This window comes from Sphaerodactylus townsendi, linkage group LG11 (assembly GCF_021028975.2).
Source record: "Sphaerodactylus townsendi isolate TG3544 linkage group LG11, MPM_Stown_v2.3, whole genome shotgun sequence".
Taxonomy (NCBI): Eukaryota; Metazoa; Chordata; class Lepidosauria; order Squamata; family Sphaerodactylidae; genus Sphaerodactylus; species Sphaerodactylus townsendi.
The window spans coordinates 19,717,799-19,740,295 of NC_059435.1; the positions used below are offsets into that span (position 1 = coordinate 19,717,799).

The 22,497-nt window shown below is 42.3% G+C and overlaps 1 protein-coding gene across 2 annotated transcripts in view; it reads right to left on the minus strand.

The window, feature by feature from the left end:
• The window catches only part of POU6F2 (POU class 6 homeobox 2), a 491,334-nt gene that overhangs the window by 2,641 nt on the left and 466,196 nt on the right, over nucleotides 1–22,497 (minus strand). For both annotated transcript variants that reach the window (XM_048511591.1, XM_048511593.1), the window contains 3 exons: nucleotides 11,965–12,171; nucleotides 7,572–7,740; nucleotides 1,220–1,388 (listed from right to left, as the gene is read on the minus strand). In XM_048511591.1, the coding sequence (XP_048367548.1) occupies nucleotides 1,220–1,388; nucleotides 7,572–7,740; nucleotides 11,965–12,171 (545 nt within the window). The remainder of the gene's footprint in view (nucleotides 1–1,219; nucleotides 1,389–7,571; nucleotides 7,741–11,964; nucleotides 12,172–22,497) is intronic.

Consider the following 22,497-nt stretch of genomic DNA (forward strand, 5'->3'; position numbering starts at 1 on the left):
TGCTTCAGTTTGTGATGTTTGGTATAACAATATACAAGCCCTGAAACAAATTTCTCAGCAGTGGTATCCTTGTGTCGGCTGAATAAAGGTTATTTTCTACAGGGAGGTATCTTATAAGAAAAAACAGTAGGGGAGACCATAGAAATGAGAGGATCCTATGGAGCCTTTTTGTATTTAACAACAATCAATGGGTTTTATGGAAAATCATTGAGCAAAATGTGAGCTGCAAGTCCGCTACCCCATACTGATGTTATTTATAACCTTAGTCTTAAACTGCAGGAAAAGTATACTTCCGTTCTATGGGGAATACATTAAAAGTATAAAGAGCAGATAAAAAGACAGAGCATTTCATGGATCACCAAGAACAAAATCCACTTAAATAAGCTTAGAGTTGGTTTCTTGGCTTTCGCAGATGGAGGAGGACTCCGAGGCATATTGCCCAAGAGGGAAAAGCTGTTTCCTAAGTGTGTCTCGCTATCTCATGCATAAACATGGGATTAGTGTAAAACACATACATGAAGACACAGTGGCTTCGCTCTCCAGACCTTTCACTCTATCACGGCTGCCTTGTTTTCATTATTTTGTCAGGCTGGGGGTATGACGCTCCCTGCTCTGAATACATCATTCCTGCTAAATACTAGAGAGGGATGGACAATTAATCCTAGAAAGTCTGTGAAACAACAACAACCCGGCGTGGTGGCATTTACCGATGTTTCCAGCCCCCTTCTTAGCATCGCCCAGGGGATACAAAAATCATTGTTAATATCTTCGGTGTGAAGTGGAAGCAATGCTACCAAGGCTTAAAACTAGCAGGGAGGCGTCCGTGAAATATTCGTTCTGCTACCCCATCTGTAGAAAATGGCACAGTATGAAGAGGGTCAGCTAGCGCTTATGCGACAGCAGCAGGGCCTCCAGGTCCACTGCTGAATTAAGTCTCAAGGACAGTAATGTATTTATTGTTTTCCTACTTGTTACAAAAAAGGAAAGGGATGAGGGAAGAGATGAAAGTTATTTTAAGGACGTGGGGTGAAAAAATATTTTACCAGCTGCACACCAATCACATTCACTCATCTTTGTCTTCCATACAAAGGGGCTTTCCCCCCCTAAGGGCATGTAATTAAAATACTTATCAAAACAGCAAGCAGTAGCAATGAACTCCATACGTGCAGTAGGGGGTACAAGTGGGTACAGAGTGAGCATTTGCTATGCCTTTTGTTACCTGCAGATGGCAGACTGGCTGTACGCTGGACCTTCTGTGGCACTTAGAGCTTGACCAACTTGCGTCTGGGTGAGACCAAGGGACAGGCGTCGGATTTTAAAAGCTTTGGCAAATTCCCGGATTTCCTCGAGGTTCACCCCATCCACCTCGCTGGAGGCTGTCTGGGGATCTGTTGAAAGGGGAGAGGATGATTTAAATTAATTATAAAATTGAATTGAGCATGTGAATTCCCCTTCCCCCCCCCAAAGGACTGCATAATCTCCTTGGCTAGATGAGTTTGGATGAAATGCCTAGCAAGTCAGATGTTCTAATAGAGTTTCCAATGGCTGAATACACAAGAAGGCTTAAAAAATATTCCCTGGACTGAAAGAAACTGTTCTTGTGCTCCTGGAGCTATTGAGACCATCTCACATGTGTTGCTACACTGTCCTCTACTCATAGTAGCTAGGTGTGGTATATTGGGACCTCTTATTAACTCTGCTATCTTATGCTCCGGTAATTACATTATTTTGAAATGGTTGTTTTCAAACAACGTGGGCTGGCTGAGAGCTGTATCCAAATTTCTTGCACATGTTTTTAAATGAACAGTATTTATTGTTTTGTTGTATTTTTTCATTTTTGTTTTATTTCTAAACCTACCAACCTATGGCCAAAGGGACTGAAAATAAAATAAAACTGGAATTTGATAGAACGGAGTGGCAACTTGGCCTGCCTTGTCTCCAATCCAGATGGGTATATGAAAGGAGTGAAACTTTTAAAAGTTAGATGGGCTGGTAAAATAAGTTGTGAGTGGTATAAGAGAGCTGGGACCACTCTGGGAACTCTTCCCTAAAGGGGCTATTCAGACATTTCTGCCCAGTGTTGTAGGTTCTAGCATTCTGTTTGTTTGTGTGTGCATGAGCTTAAAAGCTGTCCAACTGTTCTTAATTTTGGAAAGGATATATTTTGGAAAGGATATATTTCAGTAAAGACTCTTTGAAACACCTGTATTTTAATTTTATGTTTTCAGAACTGTAAATAGGATCTCTTTCCTTGTTTTCATGCCGCATCCTTCCATGTGGTTGCTAGCCAAGGTGCTGAATATCGGTACACTCATCCTTCCTACCGTATGCTAATATTGAGGTGGGTTTTATTTTATTTCTTATTGGACCCTCCAAAGATAACGCTTATGACGATGAAAGAATAAATGGGTCTTTTTTCCCTTGGTTGCAGGGCACTGATACTACTTTTATCCCCCAAAGAGTGTATAATGGATTTATCTGCCACAGGAAGGCTCCATTGGTGCTGGATAATGCAGTCAATTTAGGACTTATGAAGGGAAATGACACAATAGCTGGAAAATAGATTCCCTTCCCCTCCTCTGCATTGCTGATCCCAAGCTAAATGAAAGCATTCTCCAAGCTAGTGGAGACAGCATGGGACTGGGATGGTGGAAGATTTCAGCGTTGTTCAATCCTTCAGGTAAAGAAGCCATTCGCCTGACACAATATCTCTACATTAGGTATGGCTATTCATACTGTACACACTCCAGAACTCAGAACAGAATTTCCCCCATGATATCTCTGGAGTTATAGGAGAATCAGCAAAAACTGTCAAGAAAATGTCATTTCAAAATATCATTCCATTTAACAATAGAAGAAAGAGTGTTGTTGTTTTTATACCCCGCTTTTCTCTGCCTGAAGGAGTCTCAAAGGAGTCTCCTTTCCTCTCCCCACTGCAGGGGCCTTGTGTGATAGGTGGGGCTGAGAGAGTTCCGAGAGAACTGTGACTGGCCCAAGGACACCCAGCAGGAAGAGTGGGGGGATCAAAACTGGATCTCCAGATTAAATCCCACCACTCTTAATCACTATACCATACTGTCTCAGTGCAATCCTAAACAGAGTCTGTTCACTTAGAAGGCTGTGAAATCTGCTTTGGATTTTAGTCTTGTACCTCACTCTCCCTCCAAAGAGCTCAGGAAAACTAAGAAGCCTGCAAATGATACTCTTTCTCTGATTCAGGCAGTCTGTAGGGGTCTCACCAGCTTAGTTTGAGCAGTAAACCTTTAGCCCATTCTTTAAGCAATTGTGCCTGGTAACCTACCATTTGTTTCCAATGAAGGAAGAACAGTTTTGTCATTGGAAACAGGTATGAGGTGGGGAAAGCAATTTCTGATGATTGTCCTCTCTGCCCTCTCAGTTGTTCCTATCCCACCCCCCACCCCCCACCAGGAACCAAAGGTTCAGAGGGCTCAGGGGGCTGCAATGGGAGGACAAGCAGAAAGTCCCTCTCTGCACACTGTGGTCTCCGAGGGGATCTTACAGGATACCAGTCTGTGATAATAATAACTATAATCCTTCCTCCCAAATGTGTGAACTATGGTTTTTATCTTTTGTACTTATTTTAAGCTTCAATTTCAGCTTTTTCAAATGGCGGCTTTTCCCGCACAGATAATTTAAAAACATTTCAAGGGAGGAAATAAAACGTTTCCCCCATGGAGCTCCGCATTATTTTTACCTCAAACTGTTTGTCTGCTGCCTCAAAACACTTTCAATGAATGCCCCTTTAAAACAATTCTTTAGTTGAAACGTTTTCAGAATGGCTTCATTTGCCTTTATGACATTTGCCAAGCCTCTCTGCCTTCTCTGTGCTTCCTCACCAGTGCCAATGTTCCAGTTCACTCCTTGCCCTTCGCTTGTTTTTCCTGCAGGTTTCTTTATTGGGGGGGGGGGGGCTACTAATCAAAGAAAGGACTCTAGAAAGTGCAGAGTATTGCTGCCCAGAAGCAACATTATCCAACAGAAAAGGAGAAGAAAGGGGGAAATCCCAAAATGGCAGCCAAGAGTCGTTTGGAGGGGATGAGTATAGACATACAACATGGTAAGAGGGGCAGAACTGAAAACGTTTTACAAATGTTTGGGGGGATTTGTGCACAAAGGGCATCAGCATCTTTGTGTTGGTTTTAATGGCTTTAATGGGAATATTTTAATGCAGCCATTCTCAACCCGAGTTCCGTGGTACCCTGAGGTGCCGTGAGCATGTCCCAAGGGTACCGCAGCAACACTACCGCTGCTCCTCATTTTTGTGGTGTCTCCCACCGGTGCCAGCAAGGACATAGAGCTGGCCCATGGGGCAGGGCCTGCCGCAAGGTCAGCAGCCACCCCCTCCCCCCAGTGCTTCCCTTCACCCTGGGAGGGGAAGGTGGGGGTGTGGCAAGCAGGAGCAATGGGAGGGGAAGGTGGGGGTGGCGGCAGGGGTACCGTGAGATATGAAGAGTGAGGTCAAGGGTACCCTGACCTCGAAAAGGTTGGGAAACACTGTTTTAATGTATATGTTTTGATTTGTTAGTCACCTTGATGGCTCTATGGGGGCAGAAGATGGGTTAAAATATTGCTAATAAATACATACAATAAATAACCAAATATCGAGTATAATTTTGATTTTTAGATTGGGGCTTGCTGGCTTTTAAATAAACAAACAAACAAATAAATAAAATAAACAAATATCAAGTATAATTTTTCCTTTAAGATTGGGGCTTGCTGACTTGTAACAGATCGTTTTGAGATTCATTTTAAATTGTTGGAACATGCCGTACAGGGGTTAGGGTCTGACTAGGACACCAGATTTGAATCCCCACTTTCAAATCTAGTCTACCTCACTGGAGTGTTGTGAAAATAAAATGGAGGCCGGAGGAGTGATGTAAGCTAATTCATTCCCCATTGGGTAAAATGGCAAGATACAAATAAAGTAAGTAAGTAAACACTGTAATTAATTAATTCTATCTTTGAATTGATTGTTAGTTACGTTAATGCCATCTACAAAAAATAAATATATAAATGCCTATACTTTATTTTTTCAAAACAATGGCGGGAGAGATGTAAATTAATATGATGCATCTTCCTGGACCTTTTTGTGGAAGAATGCTCTGCTGGGGTCCTAGTGCTTGCTTTCTCCCCTTTCCGATTTTTCAGGAAGACAAAAGCATCATATTTAAGGGCCGGGTCCTTCAAGAAGAAGAAGAAGAAGAAGAGGAGGAGGAGGAGAAGAAGAAGAAGAAGAAGAAGAAGAAGAAGAGGAAGAGGAAGAGGAAGAAGAAGAAGAAGAAGAAGAAGAAGAAGAAAGAAGAAGAAGAAGAAGAGGAAGAGGAGGAGGAGGAGGAGGAGTTTGGATTGATATCCCCTCTTTCTCTCCTGTAGGAGACTCAAAGGGGCTTACAATCCCCTTGCCCTTCCCCCCTCACAACAAACACCCTGTGAGGTGGGTGGGGCCATTATCTTTCGTAATGTGAAACGTAGCACTTCATTAAAAGAGCATTTATAGTGCTTTGGATGGCTATCAGCAACACTTCTGCTTCTACAGAGTTGCATCCACCATTTTGTTTCTCATGGCAGTATGGAGCCTACAAAATGGCGGGTGCAACTGTACAAAAGTGGAAGTGTTGCTGATAGCCATCCAGAGCACCATAAATGCTCTTTTAACAAAGGGCTAAGTTTAACATTGCAAAGGATAATGCTTTTGACAAAGCTGTTGCTTAAATACAATTCTTTAGTCCTCACAGAGATTCGGAACCCCTTTGACATGTGGGGGCACACGCGTTCGGCTTCTGCTGAAGCATGCACAACTGAACTGTCTCCTTTTGGTAGAAAAAGTTATAACTCAATGAATAAACAAAGGCAATAAAATAAACATCTGACATGGCCTGGAGCATACAGTTGCAATTCACTACCAGAAATGGCCTTGTACTGCAGCAGAATGGGGGGGGGGATGTTTGGGGAGGGCTGAGTCTGGGAAGGGTCCAATGTTTCTTCTGGGTGACATTCTACGTGACACCCAGGTGAATCAGGGAAGGGTCCAATGTTACTTCTGGGTGACATGTTAGAGACCACAGAAGTTAGGGAAACTTCCATTATAGAGGACATTTTTTTCTCCTGTTCCTCAATTTGTCAAGGACAAGAGTCTGGGGCTCACGGCACTGGGCCTGGGAAGTCTACCTGTAAAACCACCATCCAGAATGCAGTCCTACAGTTGCCAGTTGTGTGTTGGGAAATACCTGGATAATTTTTTTTGTGGGGGGGAGGAGGGTGGAACCTGAGAAGGAGTTAGGGAGGGGAGGTATTTCAGTGAGTTCTAATGCCATTAGAGTCCACCTTTCAAAGCAGACATTTTCTCCAAATGAACTGATCTCTATTGCCTAATTATTTCCAGCCACCACTTGGAGGTTGGCAACCCTAAGTTTTTAACTTGTCCATACTGCACATCTATCACTACTTGGTCCATTCCCAGCAGTCTTTTCTTGATCTAAAGTAGATCAAGCAGTATAATTTCTCCAGTTTAAGGAGCAACCCTTCAACTTCCATCGGTGGAAGAGCCACTTAAATTGGAAGAAGATTCCTTAGGCTGGAGGAAGGCTTCAAACTTTGCTGGTGAAATGGTAGTACCTGGGGCACTGTTTTGTTTTGGAAAGCTATACTCTGGGACACCTTGTAATTGCCCCATTTCCTCTCCAAACCATGTGGTGGTGTCTGAGGTCTAATTCACATATGTACAAGTATCATTTGATAACTTTTTCAATTAATGGCTCACTACTCAATGGCCTATTCCGCACATGCAAAATAGCGCACTTTCAAACTGCTTTCAGTGCTCTTTGAAGCTGTGCGAAATGGCAAAATCCACTTGCAAACAGTTGTGAAAGTGGTTTGAAAACGCATTATTTTGCGTGTGCGGAAGGGGCCAATGGCTCACAGAGGAACATGTGAACTTCCTCTGCTGAAAACTTTTATGTGACATGAAATCTCTGTCTGATGGTATTGAATCTTGATGTCAGCTTCACACATGACTGCAATAAGCAAGCAATGAATATGCACATATGAACTTATCCAGAGATGTACCATGTTAGGCCACAGTGAAACGTAATAGTTATTGTTAAAAGATTGTTGAACTTGGCCTAAAGTTCTCTTACAGGGTGTTTGTCTGCACCCTTGTATTCTTTAGAAGTCAATGGCTTTTTGAATAAGAAGAGGAGAAGAATTTATATCCCCCTTTCTCAAAGGGGCTTACAAACTCATTTCCCTTCCTCTCCCAACAACAGACACCTTGTGAGGTAGGTGGGATTGACAGAGTTCTGAACAAACTGTGACCAACCCAAGGTCACCCAGCTGGGATGTAGGAGTGGGGGAAGAAATCCAGTTCACCAAGTAAGAGTCCGCCACTCAGGTGCAGGGAATCAAACCCCATTTTCCAGATGACAGTCCACCTGCTCTTAACCACTATGCCATCCTGGCTTTGTTGACGTTTTTAGCAGAATTTCTTCAAGGCAGACACAAAAACAGGAAACAAAAATATGAAATGAAAAGCACAGGAGGGCAATACTTACTACTGACTAACTGGCCAACACTCAGAGCTGAAGACGAGGAGGAGGAGGAGGAAGAGGAGGAAGCTTGACGCACTGGGCTTTGAGACATCGATGCCTGACTGTGAGCCAGATGGAGAAGATTGGACTGTGGAGCTGCTTGTCCCACTTGCGTCTGTGAGGGTTGATGAAGCTAAAGTAAAGTTGAAAAAAAATGAAAGCCACATAATGTGAACAAAGAGATAAGTACAAAGAGATATCTTCATCAGACATAATGCATAAGAGATTGTCCAATTGGCCATGCTGGCAGCGGTTGATGGGAATTGTAGTCCACGAACATCTGGAGTGCCATAGGTTCGCCACCACTGTCATAGACCCTATGTGGCAAGGATCTCTCTATGGGGTTTTCCATGTCATGAACTAGATCTTTACTATCACCACAATGGCGCCCTCCAATTGCAGCACTTGACCTTCTTAAAGGTCTGCTGGAACGTTTTGATCATGGTGGATCCAATTCCATGCTAGAAAGAGAGAAAAAAGCTTTGCCCCGCCCCTAACATGGCTGCCAATTGTTCATTTACCTCATGTCCTAACAGGAGCCCAGCAGAACTGAGCCACCTTCTATCTGCACAGTTATGTCTTCGGTTTTCTTTTTTGATCACACCAATGCATGATGGCGGAAGAAGGGAATGAAACGGAATGTTGCCAACTGGCACATATGTGTCTTTTTCAAGTTTCCTTGTCTGCAATTGTCGATAATGGCAGCGTTTGAGGTAAAAATTAATATGAAAGACAGTACTGATGACTCTAGCAAGGTTTTGATCCTACATTCTCATCTGTACAGCTGGAGTAAATGTGAGGTTGGAAGAGCAGAGAGTTCTTTCCACGTGGATGGTGTAGGCTACGTCAAGGTTTGAAGGATGAGCAATCCAAAAAGGAATCAACTGAAATTTTCTAAGCAGATTATTTATCTGGATGCTTTTATACGCTGGAAAAATTTTCTCGTTGTGATATCTGAAAACAGATCTCACACAAAGGTACTAGCGTGTTAAGTCACAGAAGTGCCCCTTCAGTTTTCAGAAGTCATCTCTCTCAAACTTGCTGTTTGCCGGTGTTAAAACTGGCTCTTCTTTTGAACATGGCAGGTTTTCAGACCCATTCTTGAGACTTTAAGGTACCTCATGTTTTCCTATGGTATGAAAAACTGCTACAAGTCGATTCACAAATCACCAAATCAATAATCTTCTACAAGTTGCGAGGCAGTGGGTTTTGGTCATGTCCCCAACTAGCATTATTGATTTGGCCATTTGTGAACCACCTCTTAGTCATTTTTCATTCAACAGAAAACCACAAGTATCCCCGAATGCACACATACATGCCCAGTATTTGCAAATCATTCTGGTTTTTATCCTGAGGGTTGACATTGGGACATTTGAGTGGATGTGGATGTATGAAGCTCAGATCACAGGTGATGTCCAGGTGTAAAAGAATGCAGGCTTGAGAACTCTGTGAGCTGGCCTTCTTAGGGCATTTCTTGAATGTGTCTAGCTCAGGGGTAGGGAACCTGCGGCTCTCCAGATGTTCAGGAACTACAATTCCCATCAGTCCCTACCAGCATGGCCAATTGGCCATGCTGACAGAGGCTGATGGGAATTGTAGTTCCTGAACATCTGGAGAGCCGCAGGTTCCCTACCCCTGGTCTAGCTGCACATAATATATAGTATTATACAATTGAGTAGGCAGCAGGGTGCAGACCATGGGTTGGATCCAATCAGCTTTTCTGCTGGTGAAAAAGGAAGGGGGAAGTGATATTAAGACTCATGAAACCTTCTTGTGCAAGCTGTGACACAAGTGGCCGTAGTGAGTAGGAGAACTGGGCGAGATCGAGGCCCTTTCTGCACAAACCTTTTAAAATGTTTTGAAGCAGGAAATAAAACATTTCCTCAGTGGAGTTCCATATTATTTTTACCCCCAAATGTTTTATCTGCAGCCTCAAAATATTTTAAATGAATCATCTTCTAAAATGATTCTCTGGCTGAAACGTTTTCAATATTACACCAGAAATGCCCGTGTGGCATGGATTCTGTGGAAACAGTATCTCATATGCTGTTGGATTGTCCTTTTTATGAGATAGGTAGGAAGAAGCACATAATCCCCTTCCTGCATGGAAGTGAAGGCATTACAGATAAACAGAAGGTTATATATCTTTTAAACAGCCACAACTAAAAGCTGTTGGAAGCAGTGGCTAAATTTTTTTAATGGTGTTATTTTAACTCGTCAGAAGTTGTAAAGTCGTAAAGGCTGTTATTATCTTGCTAACTTAATCTTAAACTATTTATATGCCATTAAAGGTATTCGAAATCGAAATATTACACCAATGTGTATTCCAACTCACTAGGTGAGTATCATTTCAACATTATCTTTTTATCACAAATATACAAAAAAAATTCACTGGTAAGTACACCGTCAGGTATGGCTGTAAAATGGTATGGCTTGACAAAGGACTGCCGAAATAAAAACCTAATCTAGAGGTTTTGTAGCCATACCTGACGGTGTACATACCAGGGAAATTTTTTTGTATATTTGTGATAGAAAGATAATGTTGAAATGATACTCACCTAGTGAGTTGGAGTACGCATTGGTGTAATATTGTGACAGTACCTGTTGTACACCTGCCTTGATACTTATGGTGAAATGTTTTCAAAACATCTTCAGCTGCTGTGCAATGTACTGTCTGTTTCCCATGCTTCTCCCGAACTTCCTCCTCGACACCATTTTCTGAGCTCACCCAGTTCCCCCTCGCCTGTTTTTTGCAGCATTTCTGTTTTTGTTTTTAATGCTGGGGGTGGAATCTTTGAAGCATCAAGTATACGAGGAGTAGAGAATCTCAGCATGGGGCTTTGAAGCATCAATTCAACATGGAACTATTAAAAAGGGGGAAAGCATGTGATGGTAGCCATGAATCATTTCAAGGGGATGACTGCGGACATACATTGTTGCATGGGGGAGACTGAAAACATTTTAGGAATGTTTTAGCTAATTTGTGCAGAAAGGGCCAGAGTGAATTAATTTTGGATTTGAAAATGCAGTCTTTATATACTTGTATGTTTGATACTTCTCACACCGAGCATGATCCAGCCAAAGTTAAGCACTTTTAAATTTCATTATTTTAAAAGTTAACAGGACTATCCTAAACATAGTCACACACTTCTACATTGGGCTTAGAAAGGCATAACTCTGTCTAGGGCCCCTCCCACAGATGCAGAATGATCCACTTTCAATCCACTTTCAATGCACTGGATTTTACTGTGCAAAATAGCAAAATCCACTTGCAAACAATTGTGAAAGTGGATTGAAAGTGCATTATTCTGCATGTACGGAAGGGGCCTATGCTTGCACTATAAAGCCTCTTCCAGTTAAATCAATAGAATTCAAAAAGTGGGAAGTTTCAGCTAAGTCTTACCTTGCTTTTATAGATCTCTATAACTATCTTTGTGCTGTTCCTAAAGAAAAACTTGTGCAAACTGTTAGCCTTATGACTTTCCAATATGAATGGAACAAGAAATGAATTCAGACAAGGGCTTCCTTCTAGCATCTCTCCTTCTGCCCGAAGAATATGACTATCACAACTAAAGGATGATGGATTGTAACCCGAGAGACAACATACGGTAACATGCACAGACAATTTAATCTGCGTTTTACTAATTCAATATAATCCAAAGTGGCTAACTGGTTGCTGTGGGGGAAAAAATGCCAGCTTTTTAATGCATTTCTTGAACTGCTCGGATATGGACTTATTCAAGCACAGCTAGTCAGATTACTTTGCGAATGTTTTAAAACAATAAATACAATTTATCGAGTAATCAGAACTCAGAGTTCAGGATAGGAATCCACAATTCCCATCAGCCTCTGTCAGCATGGCCAATTGGCCATGCTGGTAGGGGCTGATGGGAATTGTAGTTCCTGAACATCTGGAGAGCCGCAGGTTCCCTACCCCTGGTGTAAATGAATCTGGATGCTTTTTAAGGTGACAACGTCCCCTTCTGCACATTTTTGGTTGATTCCCTCTCCCCAAGGAGCAATGTTTAGGGGGGCAGATATCTCTTTTATATTCAGACCTCTCTGGTGGATTACGCCAGTAAAAACAGTGAGAGCCAACGAGAGTATGACACATGCTCACGAAATCAGGAAAAGCGTGAAATGCGTACTGCTTCTCAGGACCTCCTTGCTGGTGGAGTAGCTACACAAATAACCCGAGTGTTGTCCTTGCTCCATATAATAGAGGATAAAACACAACTGTACTACCTGAATATTCCCCCAAGTTTAACTTGGTTAGTTGACAGTGTTGTTGGTGAGTAAAAACATGGTTCTTTCCATTGCTTTCCATTGCTTTTCAGATTATAGGGTCAAATTTTACCTGTTGGCCTGGTTTGAGTGGTGAAAGTGTGATTCCCTGGGTGTTGATCACTGGCAATATCTGGTTCCCAATGACGGTTGCGATAATTTGCCCGTGGGCATTGGTCAGTAACTGCGGTGTAATTGGCTGCACTTGAAGGCCCTGAGCTCCTCCGGCTGCCTGATTGGATGAGACTGGATTAGGCATCAATGGAATTGTTCCAATAATCTGAAAGAAACAAAACATGGGAAGCCTGCAGGTTACAAACATAAATAATGAATTTAATTCTTAAAAGTTGTAGAAATGGGGCCAGTATACTTTTTTTTTTACTCAAAGCACATGTTTTGTCCAGTACAGAAGTTGGACAGTGTCATCAATAGTTCTGGTTATGGCAATGTAAATGCATTCGCCAGGAGTTTGCAGGCATTTTTCAGATGTGTTTGGGGAACCCTGAATTCTTTGGATACTCTCTTCTGCACTATTTGCGAAAGAATATTTGGCATACTTTAAGCGCAGTCACTCAGGTTAACTGAGTACGCAAAAATTGTTTCCTGAAGACACATGCTTGAAAACCAACAACATGGACCATAAGATACTTTGGTTACATCTGCTGGGTGAAAGAGAGCACAGAGGTATCATACTATTTATTTATTTATTTATTGCACTTATATCCTGCCAATCTCCCAAAGGACTCAGGGCGGCTCACAAGAGCAAATAAAAACAATACAATACAATAAGCATAAAAATATAGCATTATAAACTTTAAAAACAGATTACAACAGATGGTGTAAAAAGTCTATCTGGGGACATAAAACAGATGTGTGCACTGCATTCAGACGAGGACCAGACATGATTTTGGAAGAATTTCAGAGGATGCCAGTCACAGATGCAGGCGAAACATCAGGAGAAAATGCTACTGGAACACGGCCATACAATGCAGAAAACCCACAACACCCTAAAGTAAAGTAAGTTTGGCATTTTACACAGGATTCTTTACCAAGATGAGGGCCTTAACTTAAGGACCTGACAGGTCTCCTTTTTGTTTTTTAACATCCAGCTTGATGAAAAGTTCTACAGAAGTTACAAGCTGTATTTTGTTGTTTTGGTCAGTCTTAACCAATAATGGGATCATACTACCAGTAAAAGGGATTACACTTTTTTTGTTGTTATTCATGTTTCATAGGGTATAAACACTTTATTGATAAAACTTAAGGCTAAAAGCTCATGGGTTTTTTTAGCTTTCAGGTTCAAATAGGGTTACCACTTCCAGGTTAGGAAACTCCTGGAGATTTGGGGGTGGAACCTGGACAGTTTGGACTTTGAAGAAGAAGTTTGGATTTATATCCCCCTTTTCTCTCCTGTAAGGAAACTCAAAGGGTTTTACAAACTCCTTTCCTTTCCCTCCCCACAACAAACACCCTGTGAGGTAGGTGGGGCTGAGAGAGCTCCAAAGAATTGTGACTAGCCCAAGGTCACCCAGCTGGCATGTATTGGAGTGCACAAGCTAATTTGGTTCCTCAGATAAGTCTCCACAGCTCAAGTGGCAGAGCAGGGAATCAAACCCGGTTCTCCAGATTACAGTGCCCCTGCTCTTAACCATTACACCACGCTGGCTTTGGGGAGGAAAGAGAGCTCATGGGGTGTGTTGCCATAGTGCCTGCTCTCCAAACCTGCCATTTCATCTACAGAAATTGGTCTCTATAGTCTGGAGATCAGTTGTAATTCCTGGAGATCTCCAGGGCCCTCCTGGAGGTTGGCAACTGAAGGGTGAAAAAATTGTCTATTGCAATCTACTATTGTCTGCAATTGTCTACTGCAGTCTACTGCAATAGATGCAAACATTTCAGAAGGGAGAACAGAAATTATATTTCTGGCCACTGAAACTATGGCTAAGAGCTGTTGAACATAGTGGGACTTACTTTTGAGTAGGCAGATTGCGCTGTAAGTTTTTCAAACCTTTGTTTAGAGGACTGAAGCTGTGATCCTGCTCACGCTTATCCAGGAGCAGTGGGGCTTACATTGGAGTAGACATGCCTGAGATTGAACTATTCCCTTTCCAATTTGGCTTCAGAACTGAAATAACCATGATGAAAGAAGTCCTGAGCCCTCCTTTTATTTCCATAACACTCAATAAAACACTTTATTTGAGACTCAAATGAACAAGTTTCTTCAAAACTGTGAAAGGGTGAAGCTCTTAGGGGAATCGGACCCATCCTTCGTATTTGCAGTCTGCAGCTTCAGCAAAAAAAGGACTTCTACGGGAGTAATCCTATCATATGTCAATTAAGGGAATTCTGGTCATCTGGAGACCATCATAACCCACAGAGCAGAGCCTGAAGCGTGAGGGCGAATTGTGAAGTGGGAGGTTGAAATGGCAACACTGAGGCGTGGCGCTTATATCCAAGGGGATCATGCAATGAGCTTCTATAGTGAAGATAATTGGTCTGGGGCACAAGGACAGGCCGATAGGCCAAGAAGTTTCAGGTAGAAAGGAGGGCTCTTAGCCAAAGGAAACCCAAGGTGCAGGCTGTATGGATTATGAATGAAAATACACAGCCTTAGGAAAAGGGGTAGTGGTGGGGAAACTAAGCCTATCACTGACCCTGAAGTAGTATAAACAATTCCTTCAGGATTCCGGCTCTCTAAATAATTTTGGAGGGAAAAAACTCTGTGCTAATTCGAGAGCATGGTATAGTGAACATGGAGGTGCTATCTGGTTAACATCTTGGGGTAGATCCCTTTTCTGGTTAGTTATTTCTACAAACATGGATGGTGGGCATGACTTTCATGGATTCGGGGAGGCCCATTTCCAAATTAGTTTCTGGTAAGAAACAGTTAAACGATGATAACAAAGATAAAGTCCATCTGTAAGTTTAGAGCTTCAGAGCTTCTGAAATATGAACAAAACCAAATATTAGAAGTGAGCAGTCGGCAACCTGACCTATTTCGTGCAGCACATATCTGAAGCCATTTTAGGGGTCAGTAAGGGAAACATCAGGATCAAGCAAATCTTAAGGAATGTCTGTCTGGTATCTTTTTATCATGGTTAATTTAGACAGCTCAGCTGATACCAAATTTAAATTATCAGTACCACTTAACTTGGAGTTCCATTGTGGCCAGTAATAATCAGAAAGCCTCTGGAATATAAGACAGTGTCTATATTAATTTTGGTTCCAAAGATGGCCATAGCCGGTCAGGGATGTCTTATTTTCTGTGTTCTGTTCACGGGCATGCTTCCAAACAAAAACTTTGCTATGTCTTACTTTCGGGGGATGCCTTATATTTCGCACTTCAGCAAAACCTCTACTATGTCTTATTTTTTCGGGGATGTCTTATATTAGGGGAAACAGGGTAGTATATGAATTCTGTATTCACTTCAACAAATGCTACTGAACAGAAAGTATCATTATTATTATTATTCTTATTATTATTATTCTTTCTTTCTACACCGTCAGCAGAAGCTTTGCTTGTTTTTTTTAAAAAAGGATCTTTGCTTCACAAGTTGCAAAGGACATGGCCTTGAAGTGTCACTTCTGGGCCTTTAACTTTGGCCCAACAGGGCTCCCATCCCCACAAGGCAAAATATTGCTGTGCTAGTTGCTTTTATCAGTAATAGAAATGTTTGCATCCACATTGAAAATGCATTTCTCGGATTGCATTTGGGCATTTTTGACAACGGCTCTGCTGAAGTGAACAGTTTGTAAGGTCAGAAGCAAAAGAGTGACCTCCTGTATTGATGAGTGTGGGTTTTTATTAGGAGTGATTTAATTGTATGCATATGTGCCGTGGAGGGGTGCCGGGTGCCTGGTTGTTACAGCTACAAGGTCATACCTGCAAATATATAATGGATATCTTTTAGGCTAACAATTTTCCCCTCCCGCCTCAAAATGCCCTATCAAAATGAATGGCACTTGGAGGAATGGCGAATATATTAATTCAGACAAATGTTATACATAACTTAAAATAGGTTTGGATGATTTCCGATATTAAAAACAACAATGGCTTCCTGTATGTAGGAAAATGAATCTGGGGAAGACATTTTTTAATGTGGTGGCTTTTGCTATTCATGGGGAGCTTGCCACTACAATAAAGTGGTTCACTCCAAGAACAATGGTAGTCTGGGAAATATTTGAATATAATTCAGCAACATTATTATAACCTTTCTGGCTGACTTTCACTCTATCAAAAGCTGTCTCTGTGCTACAATACGCACACGGGCTGCTTTTGTGCATCTACATTGCTTATTAATTTCACTAGCAAGACCTGTAGTATTTTTTTTTACTCTATTGAAGCCTTTAAATCTCATATTTCTTTCCATACAGGACCCCAATGGGGGCAATAAGCTGTCTATTAAAAGCCAGTAGAGAAAGATTTTTCAAAATTGTCAGCATTGTACTAAACTATGGCCCTGTTCTGCCCCCCCCCCCCGTGAATCTGTTTTTGGTGCCCTGTACTTGGCTAGGACTGAGAGAGACACAAGCCAGGTTCAACAGTTCAACAATAGGTTTATTACTTACGAGAATAAAGACCCTAACTCCTCACTTGGGTTTGTCTAAATCAGAGTACTTGCTTGTCTTGAGCACATTTGAAGCTGTAGACTGTGTCTTGTCTTGGCTGCTTGCAAGAAAGTCCACTGTGTCTTGCTTCCTTTCAGCTCTTTCAGTCCTTGTCTGGTCCTAATTGCTGTGAACCTTAGCTTGTGCTCTATATATCACCGTAGACTACTATGGACCACCATATACATCACGAATATTACAGTCTCCAGCTACCCTTGGCACCTCGCTCTGACTGACTGGCTAGAGCTAAAACAGGGGATTGCTGGGAAAAGAAGGAAGACTGCCTCTTGGGAAATGTCTTAAAGAGATGGGGGCTAACTAACATTCCCTCCCTTAGAAGACTTTACAATGAACTAAACCCATGCTAACTATGGGGAAACTGAAGCTTAATGGGGAAATAACAAAAGTCTCTGTGGGGACATGACAGGACCTTTCCACACAAGCCCCTGAAAATGTTTTGCAAACATTTTCAAAAAAACCCATTTGTCCACTCACTCCCTTGAAAACATTTCCTGGCTATTATTTTGTGCTCATTCCATTTTTTAAACGTCTTAGATTCATAGCTATGAAGCTTCAAAACCTGGTGCTGTGATTCTCTCATGTCTGTGTAGCTATGTAGACACGACCACCCAAAATAAAAAAAAAACCCAAACAAATGCAGAAAAAGATGGCCGGCACAAGCTCAGAAAATGGGGCTGATGGTGCCCTGTACTTGAGAAAATTCAGGGACTTGGAAAATGTTCTAAAGAGATCGCATAGCAAGCAAAAACCCTTTCAAGATATATTCACAAAAAGAATCACTAGGGAACAGCATGCAAATAAAATATTTTCAGGCTGGAAATAAAATGTTTGGGGCTAAAAATCATGCATAACTCCATGGAGGAAACATTTTATTTCCTGCCTTAAAATGTTTTATTTGTGTTGAACGGAAAGGGCCTATACCGTATGGATTACTAGCCACTGACATTAAGAACAACAAAAGCAAAACAAAACAAAAGTTTACCACATATTGACACAGCACTCTGCCGCAAATAAATTAAATGCTGAATGTAACAAAACCTGCTGTCTGACTGTAACTCACCAGTTCCCCAGGCAGGTAAACATCCAACTGGGAGCAAAGCCTCTGAGGCTGAGCCCTCCCTCTCAAGCTCCTTTTCAGGAACTACAGGGGCACAGTCAGGACCCAATGAGGCAGACACTCCATTACAGGTAAGCTGGGCAATGGGTACCACAACCACCTTCCACCTTCCCTCCCTCCACAGGGGCAGAAAGCTCTTGTGGGCCAGGTGGCTCTTGTGCTGTTCTATGCTCTACAGCAGCAGTAGTTCTGAAGCCTACATGTTGCATGAGCCCTCTGTACCTACCAGCAAGGGGATGTGATGCTATGGGGCGTGGGCAGAATGGGGGGGGGATGTAACAAATGGTCAGCTGCTTCCATCCCCTGCAGTACTGGGCCATTTCTAATGTCGTGGGGAAGGTGAAGGGGTGAACAACAGTGCCCCAGTGCTAACAATCAATACTAACAGGTCTATGTATCCCCCTAGCAGGACTCAACAAAGATCATTGGCAACTGTAACAGCACCAGGCATGAGTTGGAGAGATCACTGTGGCCAAAGCAAACCTGTGGCACCAGTGCCACAGACTCCACCCCAAAGTCAGCCATCTGGACTGGGTGAGCCTCCCAGAGGAATTCTCATGTGCCCATCAGGAAGCCCTAGGTATCCTTCTGTGGCTGGCTATGCATGTTCTTTTTCCAAGAGAAGCCAACCAACAGGTGAAAGGTTGCATGCAGCTGGCAACCTGTCTATCCATCCTCAGGCATCCCTCCCCCCCCCCCCCAAATGGATCAGGCACTGTAAAATCCATTGGAGACCAGCCTATTGGGAAGACACTGCAGGTGTTAGTGATATGAGAGCTCTCAGCAGATCCAAAGATGGATACAGTGGAAGGAGGCTTTCATGGGTGTTGAACACCACCCTCTCCCTCCAATGAAGCGCAGTTGGTTGTGGCAAACATACATTTGAATCTATGTCAGGATGGCTGGGTCAGTTCATGGAGGGATCTAAAATGGTTTGGCCTACATAGGGCACTGCAGTGGCTTTGCCTGTAGGGCTCCTATCCTTCTCCAGAAGGTGCTGTTTGAGAAAAGCACATGGCCACCCCTGATGCCAACAAAACTTCACCAGTGGGATGGCAGCTCAGGCTTGGCAAAGCCCTGGAGCATGTGGGGGGTTGAGGCTGAAATTGGCAGCGCTTGGGGATTGGAGAATGTAAGTCCATGGGGTCCCCTTCAGCAAGAAGTAGATAAGTCATGATTGTCTTCATAATCTCCTCAGATCATTAGTCTCACAGGGTGGCTGAAAGTTTTGTTTATACAGTACTAACCTTTTTTTTGTCCCAAAAAACCAAATTGTAAACAGTCAAGATGTCTGTGGGCTATTATTTGTACAGTAAATTATTCAGGCATAGCTCACAGTAAAGACTTTGTTTTATATCGTTGGGTTCCTTGAGTTTATTTAATAATGAAGGCTTGAGTCTTTAGCTGTACACACAGGTATTCAAGAAACACATTCTGAAAGAGGAAAAATTATGAAGTGCGAAACATGAAAGTGATGTGGGATTAACCCAAATACGTATTTTATCGCTTAGTGCTCTCTTAAAAAAAAAACAATTTAGCTTGATAAGTGAAATTCGGCACGATGCGACTTGTTTGAACTGGTTGATAACATTTTAGACCATAAATATGAAGCATAATAATCCATTTGCTTTCTCTGAGGCCCAACATTTCAAATTAATCTTCTAATTAATGAGAAAGCATTGATTACTAATGATGGCTGGAGACCATCATGGGAAATAAGTATGAGGCATAAGTCATTACTTACATGATTTTCAAGGCAGGCCAGATTGTGCTCAAAATAAATAAGTAAATGTTCTGCACTGAGGAAAACATTCTAAACTCAGACTAAAATTGTGCAAATCGGTGCTCAGATTACAGAAAGGCATCTTCTCTGCTCCTAAATGAATGAATAATCCACACCCCAAGGTAGCAGGGGATGGCGCCACTGCTCCACGGGGCATTCTGGTGATGTGGGGAAGCAGGAAATACAGAAAAACCGTCCCACCATTGGTCTTAATGGGCTTCTGTCACCTGAAAGGTCCAAGTCTCGGGCTGTGACGTGCCTGCCCACAAACCCAGGGTGGAAGCTGACTATCTTTGGTTCCACCCCCAGGAATGCTTCCGGCGTGCCCCCACTGTGAGACAGGGCTGGCAGTGACAAGGGAGCACTAATGCAGTGCACAGTTACTTTAGTTTAAGTCTGATAGGAGCGGTTCTTAGCACTCCAGGATGTTGACATTCATCAGCCCCTGCCAGCATGGCCAATTGGCCGTGCTGGCAGGGGCTGATGGGAATTGTAGTCCATAACATCTGGAGTGCCAAAGGTTCGTCACCACTGGTTTAAGTCAATGGATTTCAGTGGAGTTGCTGGAGGATCTCTGCAGAGGATTATACCATCACCCCCCCCCCCTTTTAGGGCTGTAGGGGCAGAGCACAATCCCTCCTTCCATAAAATCACATTTCTTCGATTTAGCTGCCATTATTTATAGCAGTATGTCATTATAACCACGCAATGCAACCTACAACATATTTTGTTAACTATAACTTAGAAGGTCTCATTTAGCATAATGAAAGCTTTCTGCAATTCACTATACGATGGGCTCAAAATCACCGGGATTAGATAAGAATTACTGGGTTTATGGATTAGGGGGTTGTGAAATCAGCAAGCTTCTCTTTTTATTATACCCATCATAGCTGTACCGCTGTTCTGATGCTCGAATAATAAAATGAGTCTTGGATTATAAATGGGATTTGATGGTTCTCTATGGCAGGACTTGTGTGGGTGATTATGAAGCTTTACTCCTAAAACAGATGAGATCAAACTTCATTTCCCTGATGTAGCCTTTTTTAAACAAATAGCCCATGTGCATGCTGGTGTCTACTGTGGTAAGTAAGGATTCCATCATATAATCCCAAGCAACAACATCTTTATTGGAGAGATTTCACAATAAATAGTAAATGACTCTTGACAGCTCACAAGCGTATTTCTTATGCTGTGGATCTGAGTCATGTATGCTTACAAAACACTGAACTAGTGATGACGAGGTCAGATGGCTATCCAAATTGACAGAACCCATTTTTGGAATCTTTCTGATGATGCCATCCGTCCTCATTCACTGCACCATCCCAGTTGGCCAAGCAGCAAAGTGGTTCTCCCGATACAGGTCTATCAAAACTAGGACAAAGAGGCTTAGAGACAGCTTCTACTCTAGAGCTGTGGCTATGCTAAACTCTGCGGCTTCATGTTGATGTGTTTGGGACTGTGGAGGGATGGGTGGAGGAAGGGGAAAGTGAGGATGGGGTATGAGTCTGAAATTGTGTGCATCGAGGAATGCTGCTGTAAATTTCGTTGTGTGTGCACAATGACAATAAAAAATGCTTATGCTTATTTTCTTTCCCAAACCCTTTTCATCTTGGTTGCACACAATATTGGGACACAAAACAAAATTATTGTAATGCAGTCTTTGTGCGGCTGCCGCTGAGGCATCTGGAAACACCAGAAGCTCACTGGGTATAAAAAAAAATAGAAGTACATTAGACATGGTCTGAGAATCATACTGTCTTTTGAGAGCCAGTGTTTAAGAGCAGTGGACTCTAATCTGGAGAATAGGGTTTGAATCCCCACTCCTCCGCAAGAGCTCCTCTAATCTGGTAAACCAGGTTTGTTTCCCCACTCCTACACATTTGTTTTCTGCTGGTTTAACTACAATTGATAATATAATGTAGATTTAAGCTAAAGTGGTCCCACTGTCACAGTCTCCAGCGTTCATAAGTTATATTGTTCAAATGTTCCCATGCGTTGACCTAGGGATTTGTCCTAGTTCCTGTATAAAACTGCAAGCATGTAGAATGGCCAACATTTCTCACTGCTCCAGCAAATTGAAGTTTTAGCCTTGAATGGACCACTTTGACATAGGAACAAATCAGATCCATTAGTTTTTCTTCCATTGGGCAGCTAGACAGGGGTCTGTAACCTGCGGCTCTCCAGATGTTCATGGACTACAACTGGCTATGCTGACAGGGGCTGATGGGAATTGTAGTTCATGAACATCTGGAGTCGCAGGTTGCAGACCCCTGAGCGATGGCTCAATGCTCAGAAGAACATTAAAATGCATGGAACAAGATTTGACACAAGTATTCCTTGGTACAGTATCACTGTACACCCAAGATACTCCCTAGTTCTAATCTGACACTCTACCCATCCCGCCAACTTCATTGTGACCACTATTTTCCTTCAGATTTTTCCAGCCCATCTTTATATCAACAACAAACATTTAAGGAATTGACAATAACAAAGAGCCAGGAGATGAGGGAGGCAGGCAGGAGGGGATAGTTTAAAAAAAAATAAAAGTAGGTTATCAAATATGCATTTGTTTATCACAGTCAAGTTTTATGATTCAAAGCTGATTCATATATATTTTATGAAGAGAATATCCATTGTGGTGGCAAAATTAAATATATTTTGAAACTTGTAGGTGACATTTATCTGTCTGCTCTATCAGAAAAAAGTTGTCATATTCACTCTAACATATATTACTTTTTCAATTTCCTGCTGGTAATGTTTCTTTAATGTTCTTTAGGGCGAGACCACAGGATTTCTCATTTCTCACAACAAAGACCATAACTCATTATAATGATGCTAATGGGCTTTACTCATGAAAAACTGTATCACCCTTTTCATAGGTGAACAATCTCTTATCCATGGCCATCGCAGCATTTTCTCAGACTCACACACACGCACACACCCTGACAGTGTAAAGGGAGCTCCACGCATCCTTTAAAATCTCTTACACTCTTGCACTGTTTCTCTAACCCTCCCTTCAGATGTTCATCAGATTAAAAAAAAAGTTTCTGTGATGATTCAGGCTTCTTTGGGTTGTG